The 26,093-nt window shown below is 40.3% G+C and overlaps 1 protein-coding gene across 2 annotated transcripts; it reads left to right on the forward strand.

Moving 5' to 3' along the window:
• Positions 1 to 8,060: 8,060 nt before the first annotated feature.
• On the forward strand, positions 8,061 to 24,099 carry LOC119798624. Of its 2 annotated transcripts, none has more exons than XM_038308175.1 (10): positions 8,061 to 8,106; positions 12,978 to 13,013; positions 13,349 to 13,615; positions 13,695 to 13,940; positions 14,012 to 14,176; positions 14,302 to 14,382; positions 19,305 to 19,403; positions 20,812 to 20,910; positions 21,516 to 21,602; positions 23,735 to 24,099. In XM_038308175.1, exons 1-10 carry the CDS (start codon positions 8,076 to 8,078, stop codon positions 23,776 to 23,778), a joined length of 1,155 nt encoding a protein of 384 aa, XP_038164103.1. In that variant the 5' UTR covers positions 8,061 to 8,075; the 3' UTR covers positions 23,779 to 24,099. The 2 variants fall into 2 exon arrangements, with proteins under 2 accessions (XP_038164103.1, XP_038164104.1); XM_038308176.1 differs by having other exon boundaries at positions 13,352 to 13,615.
• The last annotated feature ends 1,994 nt before the right edge of the window (positions 24,100 to 26,093 follow it).

Below are 26,093 nucleotides of genomic sequence, written 5' to 3' on the forward strand. Positions count from 1 at the left end.
CGGCCTTTGCACACAGCTAATCATCATCCAGGTTAGGACTCTGTAACACCTTGTCGATTTAGCCAGCGTATGCCTGACGTCCCAGAATCTCCTAAAAAAGCTGGCATACGTTTAACTTTTTATGTAGTTTTTCAATGGGCGTATACATAGCGTATTCATAACGAGTCCAGAACTTATGTCCAAGCACAGCCTACCTTATGCATAACGCATGGCAGCATAACGCGTGCTCAAAACATACCTGCTGTATGCCGACGTGTTTAAGCGTGCTTCAGTGCACTTCAGCGTGCTCATTACTTATAAAAATCATACCCATAACTTATCCAATGTATGCCAGCGTTTTTCTAAATCATGAAGTTGTCAAAGGGGCTAAAGTGTTTTCAAACCTGCTCCTCAAGGAGCACACTGGTCTGCATGTCTTGGATGTTTCCCATCTTCCACACACCTGATATCAATTGATAGCAGATTATTGGGATTTGCTGGATTGAAATCACCTGAATCAGGTGTGTTCGTGCACAGAAACTTCTAAACCATGCAGAGCAGAGTGTCTGGAGGAGCAGGGTTGGAAAACACTGATCTAGGACTGCATTCTGCTAATGCATTGGTGCCAAACAGGCTGCTGAGTGTCTTTCTATCCAAAAGTGTTAATATATCAGACTCCAGTCATCTCATCACGTGGGTTCAGTCTTAACTAGTGCTGCACCGATACCAGTATCGGAAAGTGCCCCGATCCAGCACTAAAATGGTGGTATCGGTATTGGCCAGTACCAACAAATAGGGCACTGGTACCATTTTCAGAGCCAAAAGTTTCTTCAACAATTGTCACCCATTCCAGGTAGGCAATAAAAAGTTCTACTGGATTCACTTTGTATTAGTCTTTTTCCTGCTTCACAAAGGTAGGCAGCAGCTTGACAAAGCCATGATGGCAATTATTTTATATCCAAGTTGTATGCAGTTCTTTGGATATATACACACACATCAATTTTAACCATACGTTATCGGTATGGTATCTGTATCGGCCTATACTGCACAGCCAGGTATAGGGTATCCTATCGGGGCCAAAAAATGGCATCTGTGCAACACTAGTTAAGACTAGTGTTGCGCCTACCTGTGCAGTTTGGCTGATACAGACAAATTACCAATACCATCTGTTTGAAATTGATGTGTGTGTGTGTGTATATGAAGAACTGCATACTACTTGGATGTAAAATAATTGCCATCATTGCTTCGTCAAGCTGCTGCCTACCTTTGTGAAGCAGGAAAAGACTAAACCAAAGTAAATCTAGTAGAACTTTTTATTGCCTACCTGGAATAGGTGACAATAGTTGAATAAACTTTTAGCTCTCAAAATGGTATCAGTGCCCTATTTATTGGTACTCACCGATACCGATACCACCATTGAAGTGCAATAACGGGGCCTCGCCCGATACTGGTATCGGTATCGATGCAACACTGGTCTTAACCTGGCCATATGGTGAGATGACTGGAGTCTGGTGTGCTATTGCTTTCGGATGGTAAATCACACAGCAGCAACACGGCCCTTTCTGGGACCAGTTTGGCACCAGTGTGCTAATGGCTTTCTCTACCATCAAGCTACAACCCTCCCTCAATCTCAACCATCATCCTCATGTCTTCATCTTGCTCCATTATTCCTTTGGGCCTCCATTCTACCACCAGTGTTACCTAAAATCACCTATTTCATCTGTTCAGCCATTATTGTGGTTTTGAGCTTCCACTCGGGCCCGAAGACCAAAAACTATATTTCTCATTTCAATACAAATCTCTAATCAATGCTTGTCTTCTGCATGAGTCTTGCCAGGTTGAAATACAAGGCATGCAAATATTTTTTGTCAGCAAATGGGTGCTATGCAAAACTCCACTACTTCCTGAACTTAAGGCAGCTCTTCTGTTTTCAGTCTTTTTCTACTGGATGAATTGATTCATCCTGGTGTGTCTGGCCATTTCCGTTATGGTTCCTGAGGTCAGGCACACCTGGGATTAAAATTTAACCCAGAGAAAAAGACAGAAAACAAAGGAGCTGCCTTAAGATCAGGAAGTAGTGGAGTTGTGCATAGAGCCCATTTCCATTGATCTTTTTAAATTCAAGTGATTGCTGCTATCCAGAAAAAAGTGAAGCCACCGGCCGCCATATTGTTACTCCCCACACCCACAGAGATGCGCAGTAAAAAGGCCTACATGTGTAGCATTTGGCGGCAAAAACAAGCAGTTTGCTGGCTGTGGGGAGTTTCACAGATAATTTCACAGTCAGTGGATGAACCAAACAAGAACATCCAAATATACGCCGATGGATCCTATAGTATAGTATGTAGCGTAACATTAGTCTGGCTATCTGGGACAGACTCAATGAAATTAACTTAGTTAGCCATTGACATTGTGTCTAATGTTAGAAAATAGACAGTAGAGTAAATAGAAAGAAATCCACTGTGAAATGTCAATATAGTAATTCTTTATTAAATGGATAATGCTGTCGTTTTTGTAGTGTTTGTTGTATTTCTCATTTGAAAAGGCCATGTACTGAAATATTGATGAAAAAAATGTAAAAGTGTACGGCATCAATCATTCATTATCTGTAAATAGGAAAATACTACAGCATTAACAGACATGTACTTGTAATTCAGTCTTGATGTAAAATCTTTAAATCATATAATAATATGTAATTACCATAACAATGTCATCAATACCTGTATATGATATGCACATTATCAATCTAGCACTTTTGGCACATCTGTATACCAGTGTACATAATCTGCATCATAAAGTTGAGTTAGCTCACTGTATGACTAAATAATGGAGTCTCTTCTCATCTCTAGTCAATGTTTATATAACAAAAAGAAACAATTCTACCAGATCATCCAGTCAGATTGGATTTTTTTGTTGATCTCTCACCACCAGCTTGGTTTCAAAAGTAATCATGGCACAGGCATGAATTTTTGCTTTAAATGAAATCAATAAAACAGACATCTCACCACCATTTCTTACAGTGGCGGGCTGTTCATCTGGTACCTAGGTCTTCAGTGGGCACCCCTCAACTCAATCTACTTCTTATCGCTTGACATCCAAATGTATATAAATATATATATTTAGAGAATGCATATGATATTTATACAAAGTTATTGTTGCATACTTGCAACGATGGGTGTCAAGTGGTTAATTTCCCCACTGTTTTATTTTAATAAAAGAAACCACCAGTAGTATTAAAATCTGAACAGTAATAAGCTCAGGTCTAACAGAGAGGAAGAATAGTGTGAGGGTGAATACAGAGCTCAATTAATCAAGAAGACCAGCTAAGACAAAAGCAATCCTCTACTCCAGAGGTCTTCAACAGGGGGTCCGAGATCCCTAGGGGGTCCACAGAGGTACTGCATGGGGTAACGAAAGTTTTGGTTGATTAGACTTTATTTTTTACTGTCAGCCATTGAGGCCAAAAAAACTTGGAACAAAACCAAATCTAAAATGCAGATTGCCGCTAGCTTAAGTTGGCAATGAACATTTAGCCTTAACTGACCAATCAGAGGACAGAAAATGCTGACATAGGGATGGGCCCTCTAGCTGGGCCCTCTGGTCGGTTAAAGAAAATGTTCCTCACTATATTGTTAAGGTAGCATCAGAAAGCACTGCTAGGTCTGAAGGCCCTGAGCAGATCTGTTTTACATAGCAACAAATGGAGGCTGAAATCTGATTGGACAGAAAATATAGCAACACATTAATGTAATGATCATGTTCATTTAATGTTTAGGTGGTTTGAGACAGGGCAGCATTTTGTTTCTGTTTTTATTCTGTTTATTTTTCAGTGGTTGAAATGACCATGGTAAAGGCTGCAGCGTTGGTAACAGAATTATCAGCATGTATGTAGATGATATAGTGATCATTAGTCCATATATTGCTGGCTTACTAGAGCTGCTCTAGCTATGCTATAGATGTGAAATAGACTTTGATTTAAATTTACATTTTAGGATTAGTTCTAGGATTCGTTTGTCTGTCACCAAGCTAAATGTCATTGAGGAATGTAGGTATTGGTGTCACTGCAGACCTATCAGATCAGAGGTACTTTTACAGAAAAAAAAAACAGGCTGATATTCTGATCAACAGTTCTGGAAAACATGTTGGGATTAAACTATTTAAAACTTCCTGCACTGCAAGATATACTGCAGTGCTGCAGTTTGAAAAGACTGAATGCGGATATAAGGATGGTTGCAGATACTGCAGATTCCCATGATGGAATAGTGCCAGCAGAGTGTTCACAGGCGTAAATCTGGCTTCTTACCCTGGTGGTGCAAAGTCCTAATCTGCAAACAGCATCACCGCCACCCTGACCAACCCTGGACTCTGCTCACTGTGTTAGGTTTCCATTTTATGGACTCATATGATGCTCATATGAGCATTTTTTATTGTAGCTTACTTTATTATTCTTTTATAATGCTTTTTAAAGTGTAAAATATAGTTTAAATTAAATTGAAAATCTGTATCTTTAAGGTGTATCCAGTCTGTTTCATTGCTATCTTTAGGGTCACAGGTAAACCCATGATTTAGAGGCTCATATCTCTGTACTCCAGAGCCTCAGTGACTGAAGGTCCTCCTTTAAAATGAAATGAGATGCCAAACCTCAGCATCAAAGGAAGGGAGCTGGTTTCTGAAATAGCAGCTCCCTCTGCTGGACAATACCGGTAAATGTTACACAGTCCAGGACATAAATAAATCAATAATCATTAGGGTTCTGGTTGACAGGGGCTTTATTCTGCAGTTAACACTGTGATGACAATAAAACTCTACCATTAACATCTGTACCTGTCTACTGTTATCACTAACTGGCGTAATTCTTCCCATCTATTAGGGTACCCACCAGGGCTGTGACCAGGATTTTTGAAATACTGAGGTCAAATATTGTGATTAAATCTTACTTGACAAAAAAACATCCTAATATGGTGACTTTTTAAAATATCATCAGCTTCATCATCCGCAGCAATATCACCATTAACATCATTGTTACTATTATTATTATTACTACTACTATTATTATTATTATTATTATTATTATTATCATTATACATTATTATCATTGCTGTTGTTATTAATATTGTATTATTATTACTACTATAATTATTGTCACCATCATCACCATGCATGTTCATGGCCCACTAAATGAATCAAATGACTTGCAATAATATATCACAAGAGGGCTCCCCAGCACATCTAATGGAAGGTGGAAATGTGTACACATTATCAATCGTGCATTTTGACCATCTTAGTTGCCATAGCCAAGTATGTTCGTGTGTGCAGTAACAGTTTTTTTCTTCTGCTATCAACTCACTCAATGCAATGGTAATCAGACATGTTTGATTGTCTCTTGAAAAAATAAAAAAGAAATAGCTGAAGCAGAAATCTTAATTCCTTATAATGCACCATGATCAACACAACTAACTAACCCCAAAAACAATGTTGTACATGGGATGTTTGATTAGGCCTTGGCTACATTATTTTTCCCTGTGTCCATTAATAGTTTGAAAAAGCCGAAACAGAAATCTTTATTCTTCATAATGCAACATGATCAACAGTCTAGTGCTGTTCCTTTAATTCCGACAAAATATTCAAGTTTTTCTAAAAGAATATTATGATGAACTGTATGAAATGCAGCACTGAGATCCAACAGGACGAGCACAGATACAAGTCCATTAACTGAGGCCATGAGAATATCATTAGTGACTTTCACCAGAGCTGTTTCAGTGCTATGATGAGCTCTAAAGCCAGACTGAAATTCTTCAAAAAGTTCATTATGGTGGAAGCGATCGCAAACTTGTTTGGCAACTACTTTCTCAAGAATTTTGGATAAGAAAGGAAGATTGGATATAGGTCTATAATTGACCAAGTCATCTGGGTCAAGAGACGGTTTCTGAAGCAGAGGTTTAATTACAGCAACCTTAAAAGCTTTAGGTACATATCCCTGTAACAGAGATAGATTAATCAGATCTAAAATGGAGGAGGAGATCAAAGGGAATACCTCCTTAAATAACCTGGTTGGAACTGGATCTAACATACAAGTTGAAGTCTTAGATGAAGACAATAGTTTTGCTTACTCTGAAAGTTCAACTGGATCAAAGCAGTCTAAACCTGGATCAGATTCCATGACTACCTCAGATGCTGCCCCACCCTCCAGAGACAAACCAATCGTAGATAGAGGGGTGCTAACGATCTTATTTTTACTAAGATCAATCTTATTTGTAAAGAATCCCACAAAATCATTACTTGTATGAGCAGGTGGAATGAATGGTTCAACTAAGCCATGGCTCTGGGTGAGTTTTGCAACTGTATTAAAAAGAAATCTAGGATTATTCTTATTCTCCTCTATTAATGAGGAGAAGTATGCTGCTCTTGCTTTACAAAGGGTCCTCTTATACAGCAGTAAACTATTTTCCCAGTCTAGGTAGGATTCCCGTAGGCCTGTGGAGCGATATTTTCTCTCCAGTTTCCTAGCTTTTAGCTTCAAAGTACGCAGCTCTGCATTAAACTAAGGAGCCAGCTTTCATTTTTTAATGGTTTCCATTTTCAAAGGAGCTGCGTTGTCTAAGGCAGTACGCAGAGAACTAGCAACCCCATCAACAACATCATCAACCTGTGAAGGGGAATAAACTAAGCTTTTGCACTCTGCAGCACTGCTCAGTGACACAGAGGAGAGAGAAGGGAACCACATTATTTTAAATTTATAACTGCACTATCTGATAATGATCTGATAAAATTGATCCTTCTTTTGGGGGAGGAGAGCTCTGTTAAACTAATCCTGAAGCTTATTAGAAAGTGGTCAGAGAAGACAGGGTTGTGAGGAATCCTGGGACATATGTCTTAGGATGCCAAGCTGGTTCTTGGCTGGTCCTTGGCTGGTCCTTAGCTGGTTCTTGGCTGGTCCTTGGCTGGTCCTTGGCTGGTTCTTGGCTGGTCCTTGGCTGGTACCTGGCTGGTCCTTGGCTGGTCCTTGGCTGGTTCCTGGCTGGTCCTTAGCTGGTTCTTGGCTGGTCCTTGGCTGGTTCCTGGTTGGTCCTTGGCTGGTCCTTAGCTGGTTCTTGGCTGGTCCTTGGCTGGTTCTTGGCTGGTCCTTGGCTGGTCCTTAGCTGGTTCTTGGCTGGTCTTTGGCTGGTCCTTGGCTGGTTCCTGGCTTGTCCTTGGCTGGTCCTTAGCTGGTTCTTGGTAGTCCTTGGCTAGTCCCCTACAATTCCTTTTTAAATATCTAAAATATGAAAAAAATATGCATGCCCAGGAGAAGGCCAGTGGCTGGAAGTTGGAGTGGATTGTGCGGCTATCCGGCTGGCTTTTGACTGGGAAGGGCCATTTTGAACGGCTGCTACTGTAGGAAACAGTTTAAATGCATAAGAGACCAGGAGCAGCTTCAAAATATCTATGGAAGAAGCAATTGTAACTTATAGCAGCAAAGCATTTGCAAACTGCTACAAAAAGAGTTTCAATTTCCCAGAGCGGGTTAGTAGCCCTGCTAACAACAGGTCATGTGATCTAAGGGACCTAGCAGGGAAAACAGCAGCAGTAGTTTAGGGATGTAGAGAGAGGCAGGACCACTGAAGGACCTGAAAAAAATAATGACTTTTTAAAATGAACTCTAAAATGTACGACAGGCAGAGCAGAGAGGATTAGACAGAAGCAATGAGCTCTGTCCCCGGTGTTCCAGTTTAAAACTGTGCAGCTGTTTTTTCACCAGCTGAAGGTGCAATAAGGACAATTTCAATGCTGTTACTAAAGCATAAATCTGCTCATCCAGATTAAAACCAGGGTTGGTGTTAGCAGTCTCTCTATGACCTCCAGTCCACCAGTGGCATTAGCTCCAAAAACAATCACCTCCATCTCATGTCCACTCATTTAAAAAGTAAACGATGTTTTGCCTAAAACTTCCCATCGTAATTATTAGAATAACTATTTATCCTACAAACAGATCTTTTCCTCAACAACAGTTTTTACTTATTAGAAATTGGTTTCTGTTGCCTCATAAAGGAAGAGGGTGGGTTTAACTTTGTTTCTACGACAATCAGTGAAGATCAGTCCAGACCCTGAAAGCCACAATGAAGGAAGCATCTGTCAGAGTTCTGCTCGGTAAGTACACTCTTTCAAATGTACAGTTGGTGTTTTTACTGTGTTAGAAAAGCTGGGAAACAAACTGCAGGAAGGTTAAATATGCACCAAGTGTAAAGCAGGTCTGAGCAGGAACTGATAGAGTTCCCAGAAATGCAAAAACTAAAGCAGCAGAAGAAAATCTTATTACATTTTCCAAAGACTTAATACAGTTTGTAGGAACTTTTTCTGCCTGATTTGTTGCTAAACTCAATACGTTTGCAGAAATGTTGCGTAATTCTGTAAACACTGGCCTTTATGTGAAACAGAGGTGTGACTGAAGGGGCATTTGAAACTTGCTGATGTGCAAGGTGCTAAAATAGCTTTCCTGTCTTCAGCATCCTTTTAGGCGAAGAATGTAAAACAAACAAAAAAAAGCCCCACATAGCAGATTTACAGCAGCCTGTGGTGACGACTGAACCAATATTACCAGAAACTAAGGTCAGACACGTACGAACAGTTTTGTTAACTTTGTTGACTTTAGGGAACTGTTAAAATGTTTAAGGCTCATTTAAACTTTGACAGAGAGACAGACGAACGGAGGAGGAAACATCCTGTCACATCTGCTTTGTTATAGCTTTAGTTTTTTGCTCTGCATCCATAAAGAAACTTCTGTAATTTTATTTTACACATTATTCTTTATGGATAGGCAAATATAATCAAAGCTTATTCACTGATCTGCATTCTCATTTATAAGTACAACAGTAATGCCTGGATATTTTCTCCATATGACTGTCTTCATTCCGACCCACGTTCCCTGTCCCTCAGATCCGCTAAACAGGTTTATTTGGTTACTAGATATTGCAGGAAGCTCAGAGGATTCTCCTAAACTGTAGAATAACCCTACTGTAAAGCCTGCCTCACTGCCTGCTTTAAAACATATTTTAACCTGCTAGCTCTCTACATCAATGAGCTCACACTATGACCTCATTTATTCTTCTTCTGATGCATTTCCTCTGTTATTTTCACATAAAGTTTGTATGGTGTGACTCATTTTCTTTCTGTCAAAGGACATTAAAAATAGAATTTATATATAGATAATAGAAAAAAGAGAATTTACAGATATATAGATATAGATGCAATACATATATATTATAAACGTCTTCATAATGGGACCAAAAAAATCCAGTTAAATGGACTGATAACAGTTCCAGATACGATTCAGCAACAACTGCTGGACTCATGGGGCTAAAAGCAAATGACCACACAGGTTGGAAACATGGAGGTAAACAGAGGGAAAAGGAAAACTTTAGAATTAGATACATTTGATATATTATTTATTATTGATTGATTGATTGATTGATTGATTGGTTCATTCATTCATTCATTCATTCATTCATTCATTTATTCATTCATTAAACTTTTTTGATCTCAAAGTGTAGAAATTTGTCATTACATCAGCTCAAATAGTTAAAGGAGAATAATGTGCCAAAGGAAGAAAAAGGTGCATGGGATATACAGTATGTACAGTATGTAGAGTGCGTCCACCTATGACAGCACTTTTTTTATTATAGTAGGATTATTACAGCATTTATTACAGATTTATTTTTACTAAACAGGCCTTGCAGTTACAAAAGTCTTCATGGGAAAAGAACCAGTCTTAGTAGACTGGCATCCTCCTCTGTGGTCTCAGATTTTCCCTCAACTCTCGTCACCAGGCCTCGCCACTGCGCCGGATCGTCTCTCAACGGCCAAGGCGGAGTTATTTATGTAGCACGTTTCAATGGAAAGACAATCAACGTGCTGTTCATAGAATAGAATAGAATAGAATAGAATAGAATAGAATAGAATAGACCTAGAATAACCCTAACCCTGTTCCTCTCTGAATGACATTTCGATCCTGATTGCTGGAATCTAGCTGGTTTAACTGAGGCTGGGTGCCAACTTTAAAAACTCTTTCTTTGATCCCATAGTACTACTCATATTTAGTTTGTGAAGAAAACTAAGACAAAAGATGGGCCTGACCCCCTCCAACTGGATTGACCATGGAGGTCACCTGGGGGGCGATCAATGGTAATTAGGCATCATTAGAACGCCTCAGACACAAGCAGAAACTGTCATGATTTTATCTAAGGCTCGGACCCACATGCAGGGAAACCAAACAGAGAGACACGGATGAAAAGTTTGACGGATTTTATTGAAGATGTTAAGCTCGGTGCAGAGTTTCCCTGAACTCAGCTCAGCCGGAACTGGAAGGCAAAGGGAGGACAGACTGTTAGTTCAGGCTCAGTGGGAAATTTGATTCGTTGATCTTGAGGGAGAGGATCGGGTTGTTGACTCAGGTTTCCAGAGAAGTGAAGGATCCTTGACTTCAATCTGTGTGTTGGTTTTCCAGTGTATGTCTGATTCGGTGGAGGGCGGAACAGGGTTTACCCAGAACTCGGACGGAGTGGGTGAACGGAGACGCTGATTGCCACTCAGATTTCCTACTGTACTTAAACGGGTCTTGGTGAAGATGATTCCCTTTGTGGAGTAAAAAAAATGAGCACTGAGAGTTGATATGGAAGGAAGAAAATGTTTTATTTTACTCTGCAGAGGAGAATAGCACAAACCAGCTGAATACAGTTGAGTGCGATTCTGAAGCATTCAGAAACACACCCCTACATTTAAAAAGAATCCACAGCATACACACACGCGAACATTGATTCTTCCCAAGAGAAACACTCTAGTTTATCAAAAGACATAAATTTGCTCAGATAAACATTTCAGAAAATTGTATTCCGTTCACACCAGAAACAGAACAATAAGAGCATAAGTTTTAACCATAGCATGAAGGAGGCTTTGTGAACTCATTATTTCTAATGACCTTCCCCTCACCCTTATCTAGAGTAGGGAGGGGAGGCACCTGCTTTCTGTCCCCCTAAATAGTATAGCATAGTGAACGGTACAGAATTTCTCTATCCTTACTTCTATTCAAAATAACATTTTATCACACAAAATAGGCCAAGGAAAAACCTTGATTCCACACCTTGCTCAGAGAGTATTTTCAACATCCTCAAAGGAGACTGGATACAAACCTCCTGTTTGAATCCATGGCTCAGTTTAGACTCAGTTGATCCCTCCTGGGAGAGGAGGTCCGAAAAAGGTCCAGTTTACAGGATGACTTCCTGCCAAGAGGCAAAGGACAAAAAACAAAGTTAAAACTCGGGGAGACAAGAACTCAGTCTTACTCAGAGAAAACTCAGTTTGGCTAGAGAATCAAAAACTGGCAAACACTCTGGGGTGGAGGTAGTGACAAACAGCAGCTTAAGAGCACTCTGTTAACAAGGTAACCGTCAGCAGGTGTGTGAGGAGGTGGACCAGAACCAGGCGCCTCCTGTTGGTGGAAGGGAGACAAACTCAAAAACAAATACACAGACAGGAGTCCTGACAGAAACTATTCCCACCACCAAGAGATGGAAGATGAGAGACCAGGGACACATCAGGACAGCCTGAAGATCGGTGGTTTTCTCCGACGGGTTTTTCCAAAAACCAACTATGAGAAGAAGGAACATTATCATTCCATACTGAAGATTCAAGATTTTTTCATTTCACCCAGCCTCGAGTGATACTCCAGTAGGGCAAAATTTCAGGTTTGGTACAGCCCATCCAAGAAAAGACAAAAGAGACAGACAATATACAGACACAGGGGGATGGGATGTCCGAGGCCTTGCTGCCGTAAAAAGGCACTGCCACTTTATTAGAAGAAAAACACAAAGAAAGGGATCACAATAGGTGAGTGGAGGAAAAAAATACGATTTTATAATCTATGCTTAGCAAGATACAGTTTAAGATTGCAAAAAAAAAAACCTCATCACATAGCAAAAACCAAGTGAAGACAAGACAGAGAAGCTAAGCAGGATATACAGGGAGGAAGTTGGAGACAGAAAAAACGTCCTCCTCCTACGAGTGCCAAGAGAGAAAATATGTTGCTGGGTCTCAGGAGGATTTTCAACTAGAACTGGATCCCTGTACACTTCAAACCAGAAACACCCTGAGACAAAAACAGGTTCACCCCAAAGACAAGAAACACAGAACCAAGACCCACAGAATGCTTTACGCCATTCAGCAAGCAAAACAGGTGCATGGCTCAACACGAGAGGGCCAACCCCTCAGGAGAGGAGTCAGCTGTTCACCTACACCTGAAGTCTAAAGTACATCGAGGACAACAACGTCCATATTCTGGCCAAGGAAGACAGATGGTTTGAAAGAGGGGTTAAGAAAGCCATTTTCATTACCCTGGGAAAAAAAAACATCTCTCACGGTCAAGTTGGTCTTAGATAAACCCGTTCACTTAAAGCGTTATTAGGAACCATACCCAGAAGATTCACCTTCCACCCGTCCTCACCTGTCTCAAACATGAGGCATTGAAAACCACTCTAACGAGATAGTTAAGGACCCATTAGAAGGGGCCAGTATATTAATCTCACTGCTCCCCACCACTAGTTAGAAGAGATGAAGTCTCTAGGATGAGAGGAGAAACGTCTTCTAGAAATCATGTCCAGTTGCCTAAACTGAACTTTGTCAAGCCATAGCATCAGCGTTAGTATTTTTACTTCTGCCATTGTCTTATGCCATTAGTGGAAAACAACAGGTTAGTTGAGGTGGCGTCTCCTACTCAACACAAAATAACACGCAAAACTGAAAACAATTCCCACAATCTTATTTAACATGCACCACAATAAGTCCAAAAAAGATCAAACTAAAAAAAAGGGCAAGTACTAAATCAGGCAAAGTTAGAAAGCAACATTCCCAGACTTACATTATGGAGATTTTTTTTATTTTCACAAGGGCTTTTCAATAGAATGTTCTCTGAGCTGCAAAACTGTTTTTGTTTAATCCATTAAAATTATGTTTTTGCTTTTCCTCTTCAGTGCTGATTTTAATGACCTGCTGCACAACAAGCAAAGGTTGGTTAAATTTCGATCATCATGACTTCATACACTGAAATATTGCTCGTTAATATAAAACATTTGCTTTCTCCAGCAGGAAGTTATAAAATACTTTCAGAAAATAATATTTCATGAATGAAAACATGAAGTACATGTAGATCACAGCATTAGTGGTCTATAATGTTTGTTGATAGTTATTTTGGTGTTATTATTTGAGGCAAGTATCAGAGAAGCTAAGAGATGTGTTTAAGGTTTGGAGCAGAACTTTGGATCTTTGTTAAATAATAATAATAATAATAATAATAATAATAATAATAATAATAATAATAATAAGCAGGTGTTTTTCCTTCTAGCAGCTGGTCTGACTGTGAGTCCCAGCAGATCTCAGTTCTTTGTGAGACAGTCTGTGTCTCTGAGCTGTGAGGAGAACAACAGCTCTGGTATTTCTACTATATGGAGGAACACAACTGAAGGAAACAACAGGTGTGGAGATGGATGGGGGGAACCAGCTGGTTCTACCTGTAACATCACCTACCTGTTCCTTGAAGACAGTGGAGTTTACTGGTGTGGGTCGTCCAGAGAGGGAGCAGCCAGCAGCAGCATCCAGCTCTCTGTCACTGGTAAGATCAGACTGTGGAGTTAGTGTTGATGAAGCTGTGTGGAAATGGATGAAATGCTGTAGTTTGTCTCTGTGTTGAGGTGGATCAGTGATCCTGCAGAGTCCTGTCCTCCCTGTGATGGAGGGAGATGACGTCACTCTGAGCTGTCTAACAAAGACCACTCCCTCCAACCTCCCAGCTGCTTTCTATAAAGATGGCTCCCTCATCAGGACTGAGCCCAAAGGTCACATGACCCTCCACCATGTGACCAGCTCTGATGAAGGCCTCTACAGGTGTAACATCAGGGGTCACGGAGAGTCTCCATCCAGCTGGATCTCTGTTGAAGGTCAGCAGCTTCTCCATAAGCTTTGACCATTATGAGACAAGAACTAAATAATTACCTTTGGATCATTTTAGGGAAACCAACCCCCTCTTCTCCTCCTCCTCCTCCACCTTCATCCTCCTCTCTTCCTGCTGCCCATCCTCTCCCTACTACCATAGCAGTCCCTGCTATGTTTATCGTTTTGCTTTCACTTCTTCTGGTTCTGCTGGTGAGACGGTATGTTTGCAGGAAAACTGACGGTGAGTCACAATATCAGCAGGAAATTCTGAACAAGTCTATAGTGTGTTCATTTTACATATTCTGCCTGTTTAAAACAGAAGAAAAATTAATATAATGACTTTCTGATTTATTTATTTTTTTGCAGCTGAGGAGATGAAAGAACAAGAGCAGAGCATCACCTACAGTGAGCTGACAATCCAGCAGCAGCCGCTCAGAAGCAGCAGAGGTAACATCTATGACGAGTTAGAAAGACTCAGTTTTTCAAAGATTACGTATTTCCGCCCTCAGGTGCAAACATATTTGGCCATAGACATCTGCAGTAGCTCCTCTGCAATACAAAGGAATAGGAGAGCTCAGGGTGCAGCTCTTGTGCACCCTGAGGAGACAGGAACTTTCGTCACAGGTGTAGTGCGGCTGACTGACAGGTCGAGTCATGGGAGGGAAGCAAACTTAGCCAGACATCAAAATTAATCAGCAATTCAAAGACAGAGGGAGACGGTAAACTTCTGTCTGTCTTTTTCCAGGACCTGGTTTAGCTACAAGACTTGGCTAACTGCATGTGGCGAGGCTAATGCTTTATTCTGCTTTCCCTGCCTCCTTTTTCAAATGTCAGGATCTGAGCCAGCATGGATAAAGACAGCTAGGACTGATTTGAAGCACTGTTTAGAAAAAGCAAAGAAGAATGAACAATCTGGGATTCATATGGAAAATAATAAAATATAGTCTACTTTTTCTAGATGTTGATTAATTTGCATGCTTGCTCTTAAATAATAATAATAAATCCAATTTGTACCGCACTTTTCATTAACAAAAATCTCAAAGTACTACACAGTGCAAATAAAATCAAAGATAAAAATCAACATCATAAAAATCATGTGGAGGCAGAATAGGCTTGCTTAAATAAAAAAGTATTCAAGCCTCTTTTAAAATCAATCAGTGGTTGTTAAATAAACACATTTAAGAAAAAAGTTTTTATATATCAAATGAATACCCTGCGATAGACTGGTGCGACGGGTAGCGGTCGAGGCCGGGGACCCTGGCGTTCTGACCCTCGGCTGAAGAAGCTGGCTCTTGGGACATGGAATGTCGCCTCTCTGGTGGGGAAGGAGCCTGAGTTAGTGCGTGAGGTTGAAAAGTTACAACTAGAAATTGTTGGAATGACCTTGACGCATGACTCTGGCTCTGGAACCAGTCTCCTTGAGAGGGGCTGGACATTCTTACACTCTGGAATTGCCCCTGGTGAGAGGCGCCGAGCAAGAGTGGGCATTCTTGTTGCCCTTCATCTTGGTGCCTGTAAGTTGGGGTTCACCCCGGTGAAGGAGAGGGTTGCCTCCCTCCGCATACTTGTGGGGGCACGGGTTCTGACTGTTGTTTGTGCTTATGCGCCAAACGGCAGTTCAGATTACCCACCCTTTTGGAGTCTTTAGAGGGGGTACTGGAGAGTGCCCCTTCCGGGGACTCCCTTGTTCTTCTGGGGGACTTCAACACTCGCATAAGCAATGACAGTGAGACCTGGGGTGGCATGGTTGGAAGGAATGGCCTACCTGACCCTAACTCGAGTTGGGTTCTGTTGTTAGACTTCTGTGCTCGTCATGGATTGTCCATAACGAACACCATGTTCAGGCATAAGGGTGTCCATATGTGCTCTTGGCACCAGGACACCTTTGAACACAGTTCAATGATCGACTTTGTTGTTGTTTCATCTGACCTGCAGCCGCATGTCTTGGACACTCGGGTGAAGAGAGGGGTCTCCAACAACCACTACCTGGTGGTGAGTTGGCTCTGATAGTGGGGAAGGACGCCGGTCAGACGTGGTAGGCCCAAACGTATTGTGAGGGTTTGCTGGGAATGTCTGGCAGAGTCCCCCGTGAGAAGGACCTTTAACTCCCATCTCTGGCAGAGCTTTAAACACATTCCGAGGGAGGTGGGGGACATTTAGTCTGAGTGGACCATGTTCCGTGCCTCTTTTGTTGAGGTGGCTAGTTGGAGCTGTGGCTGCAAGGTTGTCGGTGCCATGGAGAAAGGCTTCCATACGGCTTTGAAGCGATTCTGGTCCACAATCCGGCGTCTCAGGAGAGGGAAGCAGTGCAGGACTAAAACTATTTATAGTGGGGTTGGTAAACAAATTAATATTTCCCTGGGATTATTAAAGTATTTCTGATTCCTGGTTGATGGGACAGGCGTTGTGAATGAAACGGTGCCCAGCTTGAAAGAGCTCCTGTGTGTCGCTGAATGTGTGCATTGATGACTGAAAGACATATTCTGCCTCCATTTATCTGTTTACTACAGTCTGTTGAATTCATGTTCATGTGGATTTAAAGATGTTTCAATTAGTGGAAAAAATTGCAGGGGGGAATATAAAAAAAAGTACAATTAACCAAAACTTTTGCAACCCTCATGCAGTACCTTCACCTGTTGAAGACCTCCGCTCTGTAGCATCACTGCCTCAAACACATATCACAGCAATGGTAGCCACCCTGTGTCAAAAAGAGAGAGAGACAAACACAGAACACAAACACACAGATAGGAGTCCTGACATTCACTGCAACAAATTTTATCTAAATAAGCAATATTTTCTTTAAGTAATTGCATTTTTCTTTATTGAGCAGGTGAATGAGACACTGTCAATGGAATAAAACAATTTACATTTAAAATAATAAAAAAAAAAAACAATCACAGTCTCTTATTTCAGGTGCATAATATGTAATTATCTCCTATTGAAAATATTTATTCCATTTTATTTACCTACTTGAATTTTAGAGAAATTTGCTAATTTTAAGAAATTCCTACTCCTGTTTAGATTGTTTTCGTAGTGATTGCTTGGTCTCCAAGCAGCAGCAGGTCTGAACATCCTCCTGACGTTTTGTGGAGATTTCAATTTGGCTATTACTTAAAGGCAAAAAACGATATATATACTGTACATACATACATATACAAATGCAATGCAATACAATCTAAAACTGAGTAAAAATGTCTTGACATAAGTGTATTCACCCTGATTTTGAGAAGGTAAATAAAATGTTCTGCCAATGTAAAGAGTGTATCTGCCCTTAAAATAAGATAATTTGATATTATCCCCTTGAAACAAGATGTTTTTTTTTCTTATTTTAGATATAAATTGTCTTATTCTATTGAGAACCTGTCTAATCCACCTCCTCAATTAATGGAGAAATTCACTTATTTTAAGAAAAAAACAACTTGCTTTGATTTCATTTTTTGCTGTGTTTATATAACATGAACGCTAAGAGAGAATGATCTTTATAAAACATTCGCTGGTCAGATTTACAGCGAAACTGATTTATTCTCAACCATTACATTATTTTCTTTAATCAAAATTAACTCATGTTGTCTGGTTCTTCTTATCAAAGGTAACATTTGCTGCATCGCATTCAAACTGCTGCTAAATTCAGCAGAAAAGCTTTTTGAAAGGTTTTTTTTGTGAAGCCATCATCTTAGCAGCAGCTCTTGCTCCTTCCCTGTGCTGCGTCTGCAGCCTGTGGTTATTCAGTTAACAGACCAGCAGCTCTGTGGTCGTCCAGCTTCCTGTTATTGAAGATGACAGTAGACCCCCACATATTTCTCTGCAGGTTTTCTATAACCTTCTATAAAACACCCACTCTGTGTGTCTTTCCAAAACCTATTAAACTTTAAATGTAATTAACAGTTATTAGACGTTTATTACATTTTCTACAGGTTAATGTTTTAATTTTTGTTTTTCTAATCCTTTTCTTTAATATCTTTCCCAGTTTGAATCAATATTTGGTTCTTTAATAACTTTCTTTTTTCATTATTTCAAATCAACGAAGACTTCCTGTTGCATCAGAGTTTGTTTCAGGTAAATCTTCTTAGTCAGACAAAGTGATGACGCAGTCATGTTTCAGTCGACCTACTTTAACACCTCAAGAAAATATTAACGGCACCTTTTCACATTCTTTTTATCGACACACAGTTCATTTAATTTAATTTTATCTTATTTGGCTATAACGGTGGAACTAAAGGAACGTGCAAAATGATTATAAGGTCTTTTCTTTTAGGAAAAGAAATGTAGAAAAGTAACTTTTGCAAACAAACAGCCTTATAAAGGCTAATCTTATAAGTGTGGTCTGCATTTAAAGCCCATATCACTCTATGCTGACAACTATGTGACTTTCTGTGGCAGCAGCAACTGTTCAGTCACTAACTGTTTCATTTGAAAGCTCACATTTCTTTCACGGAATCCAGAATCAGCCATAAATAAATGGTTAATATGCTGCTGACTTACAAATATATTGAAAACTAACTTTTAAAACACAGTGGGCATGTGAGCATGAAGAGAAGTCAGCGTTTCACCTTAATGGAATATTTATTATTTTCAAATAAAAAGTAATTAATAGGATTAAGCATTAATAATTGATTACTCTAATTATTCCTAACCTAATTGGTCAATAAATCATTACCTGGTGTATACAGACTCTAAAACATCCTTTGTGCTAAAGCCAAAGCTTCCCAAACATGCTGCATTTTGTATCTAAGACGATTGAAACCCTCTTGTTGGTGAAGATGCTCTATCCAGAGCTCCTCCAGAGGCTTTAGTTTCACTCGGTGCAGATTTATTTCCTCAGCTCTTCCTATCCGCTCCCTGAAGGCAGCAGTTCAAACACTCAGTGTTCATCCTGTTCAGTTCCTCTAAACGCTGCGTAGCTGCTGGAGGCAGCAGGTGGTAAGGAGTTCCTCCAGAGTGGTTGGTGATCTTCTAGATGGTGCTGATGAACCTCTCATTGCTTTCTTCTGCTCCGTGGTGCAGCCTGCTAACCCTACAGAGATGCAGTTATAGTTCACCTTATAGAGCTTAGGTAGACAGTCAGCTGTCAGGTACAGTCAGCTGCTCCACCCTCAGGTTTAACCTTCTCAGGATTTCAGGAACTAAGGATGTTTCTGGACATCCTGCTTCAGTGTGGCCACCTTCTCGCTGCAGGGCAGCAGTGCTAACCCCCGTCCCACCAACAGACAGCTCTGACTATATTCAGCCCATTTAAAGTCTGGGCAGTGTCCTGATGGTGTTAGTGAGCCCGAGTGCACATCCTGGGTCTGTCTGTCTCACTGCAGAAGGCAGCAGCTCTGTTTCACTCCTACTCTGATGCCATATATACATGTTTGATTGTTTCTCAGATAGAGATTCAGCTGCTGTTTGCTCTGCAGTGAGGACAGAAGATGTCAGCTATGGAGAGATAAACATTAGAGAGCCTGGAGACGAACAGAGGATCAGAGGTAAAACTGACCCTTCATCAAGTCTTTGATCTCACAGCTAATTCAGGTTAATTCAGTTTATTTCTATAGCTCAAATTCACAACACAAGTCATCTCAAGGTACTTTCCAATTCACCAGATCATCCAGTCAGATTGATTCAAAGTTCTCTATCTAAGGAAAACCGGTTGATTGCATTGACTCAAAAGCAATCCCTCACAGTAAGCATGCTTGTAGCGACAGTGGAGAGGTAACAGGAAGAAACCTCCAGCAGAACCAGGCTCAGTGTGAGCGGCCAACTGCTGAGGCCCACTGGGGTTCAAGGAGACAGAAGCAGAGATAGAAAAAGCAGCTGTAAAAGGCGGCCCCGTCCAGGAAACACACAGCCAGGCAGACGAGCTCCGAGCCAGCTACCATGCCAGAGGATGAAGAGAGCACATCCAGTTAGTCACAGTCAGAGAAACAGGACCACACTGGAAAACAGGCCAATCTGGAAGCAGCACATCTGATATTTCTCTCAAGAATGGAGTCACAGCCAAACAGGAACAGACCAGATGAAGCTACTATGAGAAAAAGCAAAGAGAGCAGAACGCTAGAGATTGAACTAATAGATTCTGCAGAGTGGGAGAATAGAGATAGAACGAAGCAGAATGATGAAAAAGGGGTCCCTATGTCCTCCAGCAGTCTAAGCCTATAGCAGCATAACTATAGAGATAGATCAGGATAACCTGAGCCACTCTAACTAGAAGCTTTATAAAAAAGGAAAGATTTAAGCCTAGCCTTAAAAGTAGACAGGGTGTCTGCCTCACGGACTAAAACTGGTTTAATACAGTTTAATATCAGGGATCAATTAAAGGGTCATTTAAGGTCATCCTTATAAACAGAAGGTAAAATAATGTCATGTTATATTTTGATTTTTCATCATAAAGTGAAACTCAGATTCTCCTCTCTGACTGTTAGGCTCTCTGGTTTTCTTTGAATTCAGACATAAAACCACCAAACATCTTGCTGTTGGTTCCGGTGAAGCTTCACCTGCAGAAAGACGGCCTGCTTTCCACCTCAGTGTGGTCAGAAGGAGTCAGTGTGCAAATGTGAACGTAACTCAAGGGTCTGTTTGCCTCCGTTCTAGAGGAACTGAAAAGATCTGTGGTCTCTGCTTCACACAAACCTTCATGTGTTTGAATGTTTCATAATAACCACAGCAAAAATAAAACAATGCAACATCTTAGACTAAGACAGACGTCATTTTATACACACAGAGTGTATACAAAAAGACATTTTGTTCAGTACAGTTCAGCTCAGTACACAAAATCTTATAATGACTAATGAGTTAGGTTTATTAGAAATCAGGACTTTATGTTGTTCTTCTTTTAGACCAATGTGATGATCTAAACAGAACCACAGGGATTTATTCTGTGTTGTTGTTCCTCAGAGGAAGATCCAGGTTCAGTTTACTCTGCAGTGAGGAAGGAGGACATCAGCTATGGACAGATCAACATCAGAGAGCCTGGAGACAAAAGGAGGATCAGCGGTAAAACTGACCATTGGACCTTAGTTCTTATTGCTGTTTTAAGCCTGGGATTCACTCCGTTATATTTGGCTTCAGTTGAAATAGTTTTTATACATAGCAAAGAAAATGCAGACCTGAATCTTATTGCTTTCTTTATTTATCATAAAGTTAAACTCAGATTCTCCTCTCTGACTGTTAGACTCTTTCGTTTTCTTTGAATTCAGAGATAAAACCACCAAACATCCTGCTGTTGGTTCTAGTGTAGCAGGACAGCATGGTGTCAGCGCAGAAAACATTTGATGGGTTTAAAAATAAAGACTATGTTGGTTTCCATCTCAGTGTGGTCTGAAATAATATGTCTGATGGTGTGAACATAGCACGACTCATTGGTCTGTTTAGTATGGGATGAACAGCTCTGTGGTCTCTGGTTCACACGAACATTCATATATTTAGATGTTTGTCATTAACAGCAGCAGATATATGAAAAAAGGTGTTAAAATGTGATGCTATCTCAATTGAGTTTCAAGAAAAAAATATGTTATCATCATTATGTCTATTATTCTTTTAGACCAATGTGATGATCTAAACAGACCCACAGGGATTTATTCTGTGTTGTTGTTCCTCAGAGGAAGATCCAGGTTCAGTTTACTCTGCAGTGAGGAAGGAGGAGATCAGCTACGGACAGATCAACATCAGACCAAAGAGGACCAGAGGTACAGCTTCATATCTGAGCTCTATAGCTTCTTTATGGCTGCAACACTGAAGGTCGTCATGTCCGCCATTAGACATGGGGAACCGTCTCTTTAAGAAAGAACAGCACTGACCTAAGAGGACAACAGAAACATGTCCATTATCTGAAAAGAGAATATCATTAGTGACCATCAGCAGTGCTGTTTCTGTGCTATGATGAGCTGTGAAACCTGAATGAAACTCTTCAAAAAGGTCATCATGGTGTAAGTGCTTACACACTTAGTGAGAGACTATTTTTACACCAAATTCAGATAATAAAGATCTCTGAATATAAAACTGAGCGTTGTGTCACAGGAAAACTTTGGTTCATGGGTTTTGGTCGTAAAGTTGGACGTCAGATAATCTGTAGATGTCAGTTCAACCTCACACAGAATAAAATTAGCTTCTATTTGCTAAAGGCCTTTCAGGTTAGCATTGTGCCACCATATGCCTCCCTCCTTAAGACCATAATATTAATTGTTCTGTTTTTTTAAACTTCTGTGTTTGTATTTTTCTGAGAAATGGAAAAAAAAGTTCTTACTCTTAAGCAGGACCTACTTCTTTTGAAGGATTCCTAAAACACAGAAGAAAAACACTGAGTAGACCCACAGCATGGCACTGCCACCACCGTGTGGCAAACTGAGAATCATGTATTGAGGATAAGTTGCAGCTTGCCTGTCCTCCTAACCCCGAAAGATCATGAACGGTTCCCTTTTATTGTCTCCTGTTTAGCCAATATAACTCTGGGAATATGGCTGATAGCCCAGCAGCTTTGCTTCCACAAGCAGACCATTATGACTGTAACCATAAAGTTCTGCTCTTATAAACGTAACTTTATCGAAAAAGATTTAGGGAGTAAAATCGTATTCAATGGAGACGGAAATGGAGGTGAGAAAGAAAGAGGGGATAAGAACTGATGGGAGAGAGAGATAGAAACAAGGAAGGATGAATGAAAAGAGAGAAAATAAAACAAAACAGCAAAAATGGACACAGAACATCTACATCAACTCCTAGAAGTCTGCTTCCATAACTGTATGGGATAATAGGAATAGAAAACTGAGAGCATAGCAGCAAAAAGAAGAGAACAGAAAACCAAACTAAACAAAACAACAAACGCTTCAAGAGCAGCAGGTCCTTTAGAGATCCATGTGTGTCGGACTCAAAACCTACAATGATTACACAATATTAATCAGGATGGTATATATCTATAGCTGCTGACTAGTATTTAGTATTTGTGTGTATCTGCAAACACTTAAAACCAAACTCCTGTGGTAGTATGCATTGGCATGCTCGTGTATAAAGGATTTACACAGCTTCTTCAGAAAGCAGTATGCTCAATAGCAGGTGTGGGCGGCCCCAGACTCACCCTACAGGGCCCTGGATAGAAAAAGAGGTGATTAGAGCCCCATTATCCAGAGGGACCCCAGACTATTGAAACACAAGGAGGACAGACATAGGAATGGCTGCAGCCACCAAAGAAGGGCAGACGAGGCCCAAAGGCGTCCAGAAGCGCAAACCCCAAGACCATGAATGTTTTCTTATATAGAGATGGGGGTCCTTCCAAACAAAGTAGCTGTGAGAGCTACTACTATTCCTGATAGCTCTATCTAAAAATCTGATAGCATATAAGCTATATAGCTATAAAACCACAATGTTTGCACTGATACCAACAGCAATGATGACCTCAGAGATGTGGTTCTGGTTGAGATTCTATGTTTTGGAGCTGTTGAAGGATTTTTCACTCCCCATATGTTGCTTCTCTGTCTTCACTTCCACACCTACACGTATTCTCACATGGTGTGAGTGACAGGGTGTCATATCAAGCAAGGAACAGTTCTTCTTTTAGTCTCACTGCTTTATCTACCTATAGCCACCCACCACCCCCCATGCTGGCCATCCCAGTGTTGTTTCTACAGTTTTGTCTCCCACTCAACGTTTAAATCAGAGGTTACAATGGGACAAAATGACAGAAACTTCTGGGGTGTGAAAATGTGTCCAAATAACTTAGAATTAAAGCTTTTTTTTTTTTTTTACACAAAACATTTTAAATATGTTTTTATTTTTATGCTGCAGGTTTAAGGCAGTTCTTTATGTATGGTATTTTTTTTATTTTCAGAGCTGGGAGCCAAGCCAGATGTCCTCTACTCTTCATTCAGATAGTGCCGACCGACCAGCCGATGGACGGTAGCGTCTCCGCCTTCAACTTTAATATTCAGGGTTTATCATTATTTTCTTTAAAGTAACAAACTGCAAAAAAAAATAAATAAATAAATAAATAAATAAATAATATAAATAAATAAAAATCAATGGAACCAAAGCAAAGAAGTGAAGAATTACTTTCCTTTAGCAGAGATTTTTATTTCATTTATGGTCCTAAGTTTAAGCTAAGTTTGTTTGTTTGTTCGTCTAATTTATTTATTTCTATCTTCTCTCTGTGCTTGTTTAATAAAGCCTGATCTTACCTGTGTTTGTCATGTGGTCTGTGGGTGTAACAAGAACATCAAACAGAAGATCTGGACCCATTCTGGCCTGGATGTGGCTAACTGGTTCTGAATTGTCTTCAGATAAGAGCAAGAATAAACCGCAGAGAAGCAGAAACTGAACGGAGCAAAGCGTTCCTGATTGTTTGAAGAGGTTTTAAACCTGTAACCAGGTGAAGCTTCTCATGGACTTTTCACATAATTAATGCAAAAAAAATGCACAAACAGTATGACTCAACTCAGTACCTGAACAGGTTCATTTCAGGGTTTATTTAAGTACTTAACCTTTTACTCTTATTAGCTTGAATCCACCTGGATGCAAACAGAGAAACATAAACAGGATTAACTAGGTTTTGGTTCAATTTCTCATTTTAATGTTTTCTGAAGAAACATTTTAAAAAGCAAAAACACAAACTGAGAAGTGATGCCTGCAGTCAGGTTGTGAAGGGGAACCAATGAAAGCACAGAGTCAGAACCCAACGGGGAGTCATCTGTTTCCCAGGAAGCATTTAGAAATCACCAGAAAGCACGAAAACCATCTGCATTTTCTACTAAAGCAAAACTCAGATCCGAGTAACTCACTTCTGCCACCTACAGGACACTCAGAGTAAGACCAAGTTCAAAATGCTGGTGAAGATATTTAGTTATTCAGGTCATAGTCATTTAAAAAAAAAAAAAAATCCACTGGACTTTGTTTGAACTCAAGTTTGAAGACGTTTGGCTTCCCATCCAGGAAGCTTTTTAATTCAAAATGTCAGAAATAGCATTGAGTTCCAGGCTTTATAGCAGGGATGTCAAACTGATTCCAGAAAGGGCCGTGTGGCTGCAGGTTTTCTTTACAACCAAGAAATAGCAAACCAGACTCCATTCATCTCATCAAGTTATCATGCTCATCTCACTTGAGTAGAGTAGAACAAAAACAAAGCCTTGTTTTGCCTTAGAAACATGCACGTTCGACATATTCATCCGGTTCAGTTTGCATGCTTTCATCCGCCCCTTCGGAACGGGGGTCGTAAACAAACATGGGTTTATCTTGATGGCATAGAAATGAAGACTGTCTATCTTCTCTGTTTAGTTGTGACATCATTGTTTTGGAGCTGCTGTGATACCTTTGAACCAAGATCCAAGGTATCAGGCTCTGTTGCCGTGGTAACCCCAATGTTGGAGGGCAATATATTTACAAGAGATGTTTTGAATATTCAGTTAGGTTTTTAATTCCTACAGATTGAAGTCAATGTTTTGTTAGGTTTAATTATTTATACATCATGTGCACTGTTAATTTGTTAGTCAGATTAGACAGAGCAGAAGGCCTTCCTTCACATTGTGGATGTCACGGTGTGTACGGAGCTCATCTAATCAAGACAGCCTTCGTGTCTTTAAGAGTACACAGGATATGGGCACATCTTGGAGCCGGTCTGATAGGAGAGCTGCTGTATCTGTAACCCTGAAGCATAGAAGCAAGCTGCATGGAGTTCAAGACATGGATGGCGTGTCAGTTTCTGATACGGACAGCTAAGCATCCACATGATGCGACACAGACTCAGAAGGTATAAGAAGCAGGTGATGACGTTGTTCGGGGCTCAAACTTTGCCGGACGCTCGCGGAGGTGATTTTTGAGACCACAGCTGTGCAAGCTCTAAGCATTTTTCTCTGTCCTGTAACGACCTGATCTGGAATAAACTCTGTTACTTTTTTACTCCTGTTTTTATAGTCCTTTTTTTATATGGTTTTACCCAATTTGAGTTAAGAGTAGTAAATAACTTGCTCCCAGGAAAAGAACCGATGAGGAGGCCCCCGGGGCGCAACAGCCTTCCTTACAAGGGGACAAATCCTCCTCACTTTAACAGTTTTTTATTTTCTCAGTGGATTTTGTTATGGATGATGTTTTATAACTTTGTTTTGTTTTATTATTGCAGCACAGAATTAAAACTGCTGAGAGCAGAATCACTGAAGGATAATCCAATAAACTTTTACCTTGAGTCTAAGCCAAGTCTT

Source organism: Cyprinodon tularosa, unplaced genomic scaffold (assembly GCF_016077235.1).
Source record: "Cyprinodon tularosa strain WSP-4 unplaced genomic scaffold, ASM1607723v1 ctg631, whole genome shotgun sequence".
NCBI lineage: Eukaryota > Metazoa > Chordata > Actinopteri > Cyprinodontiformes > Cyprinodontidae > Cyprinodon > Cyprinodon tularosa.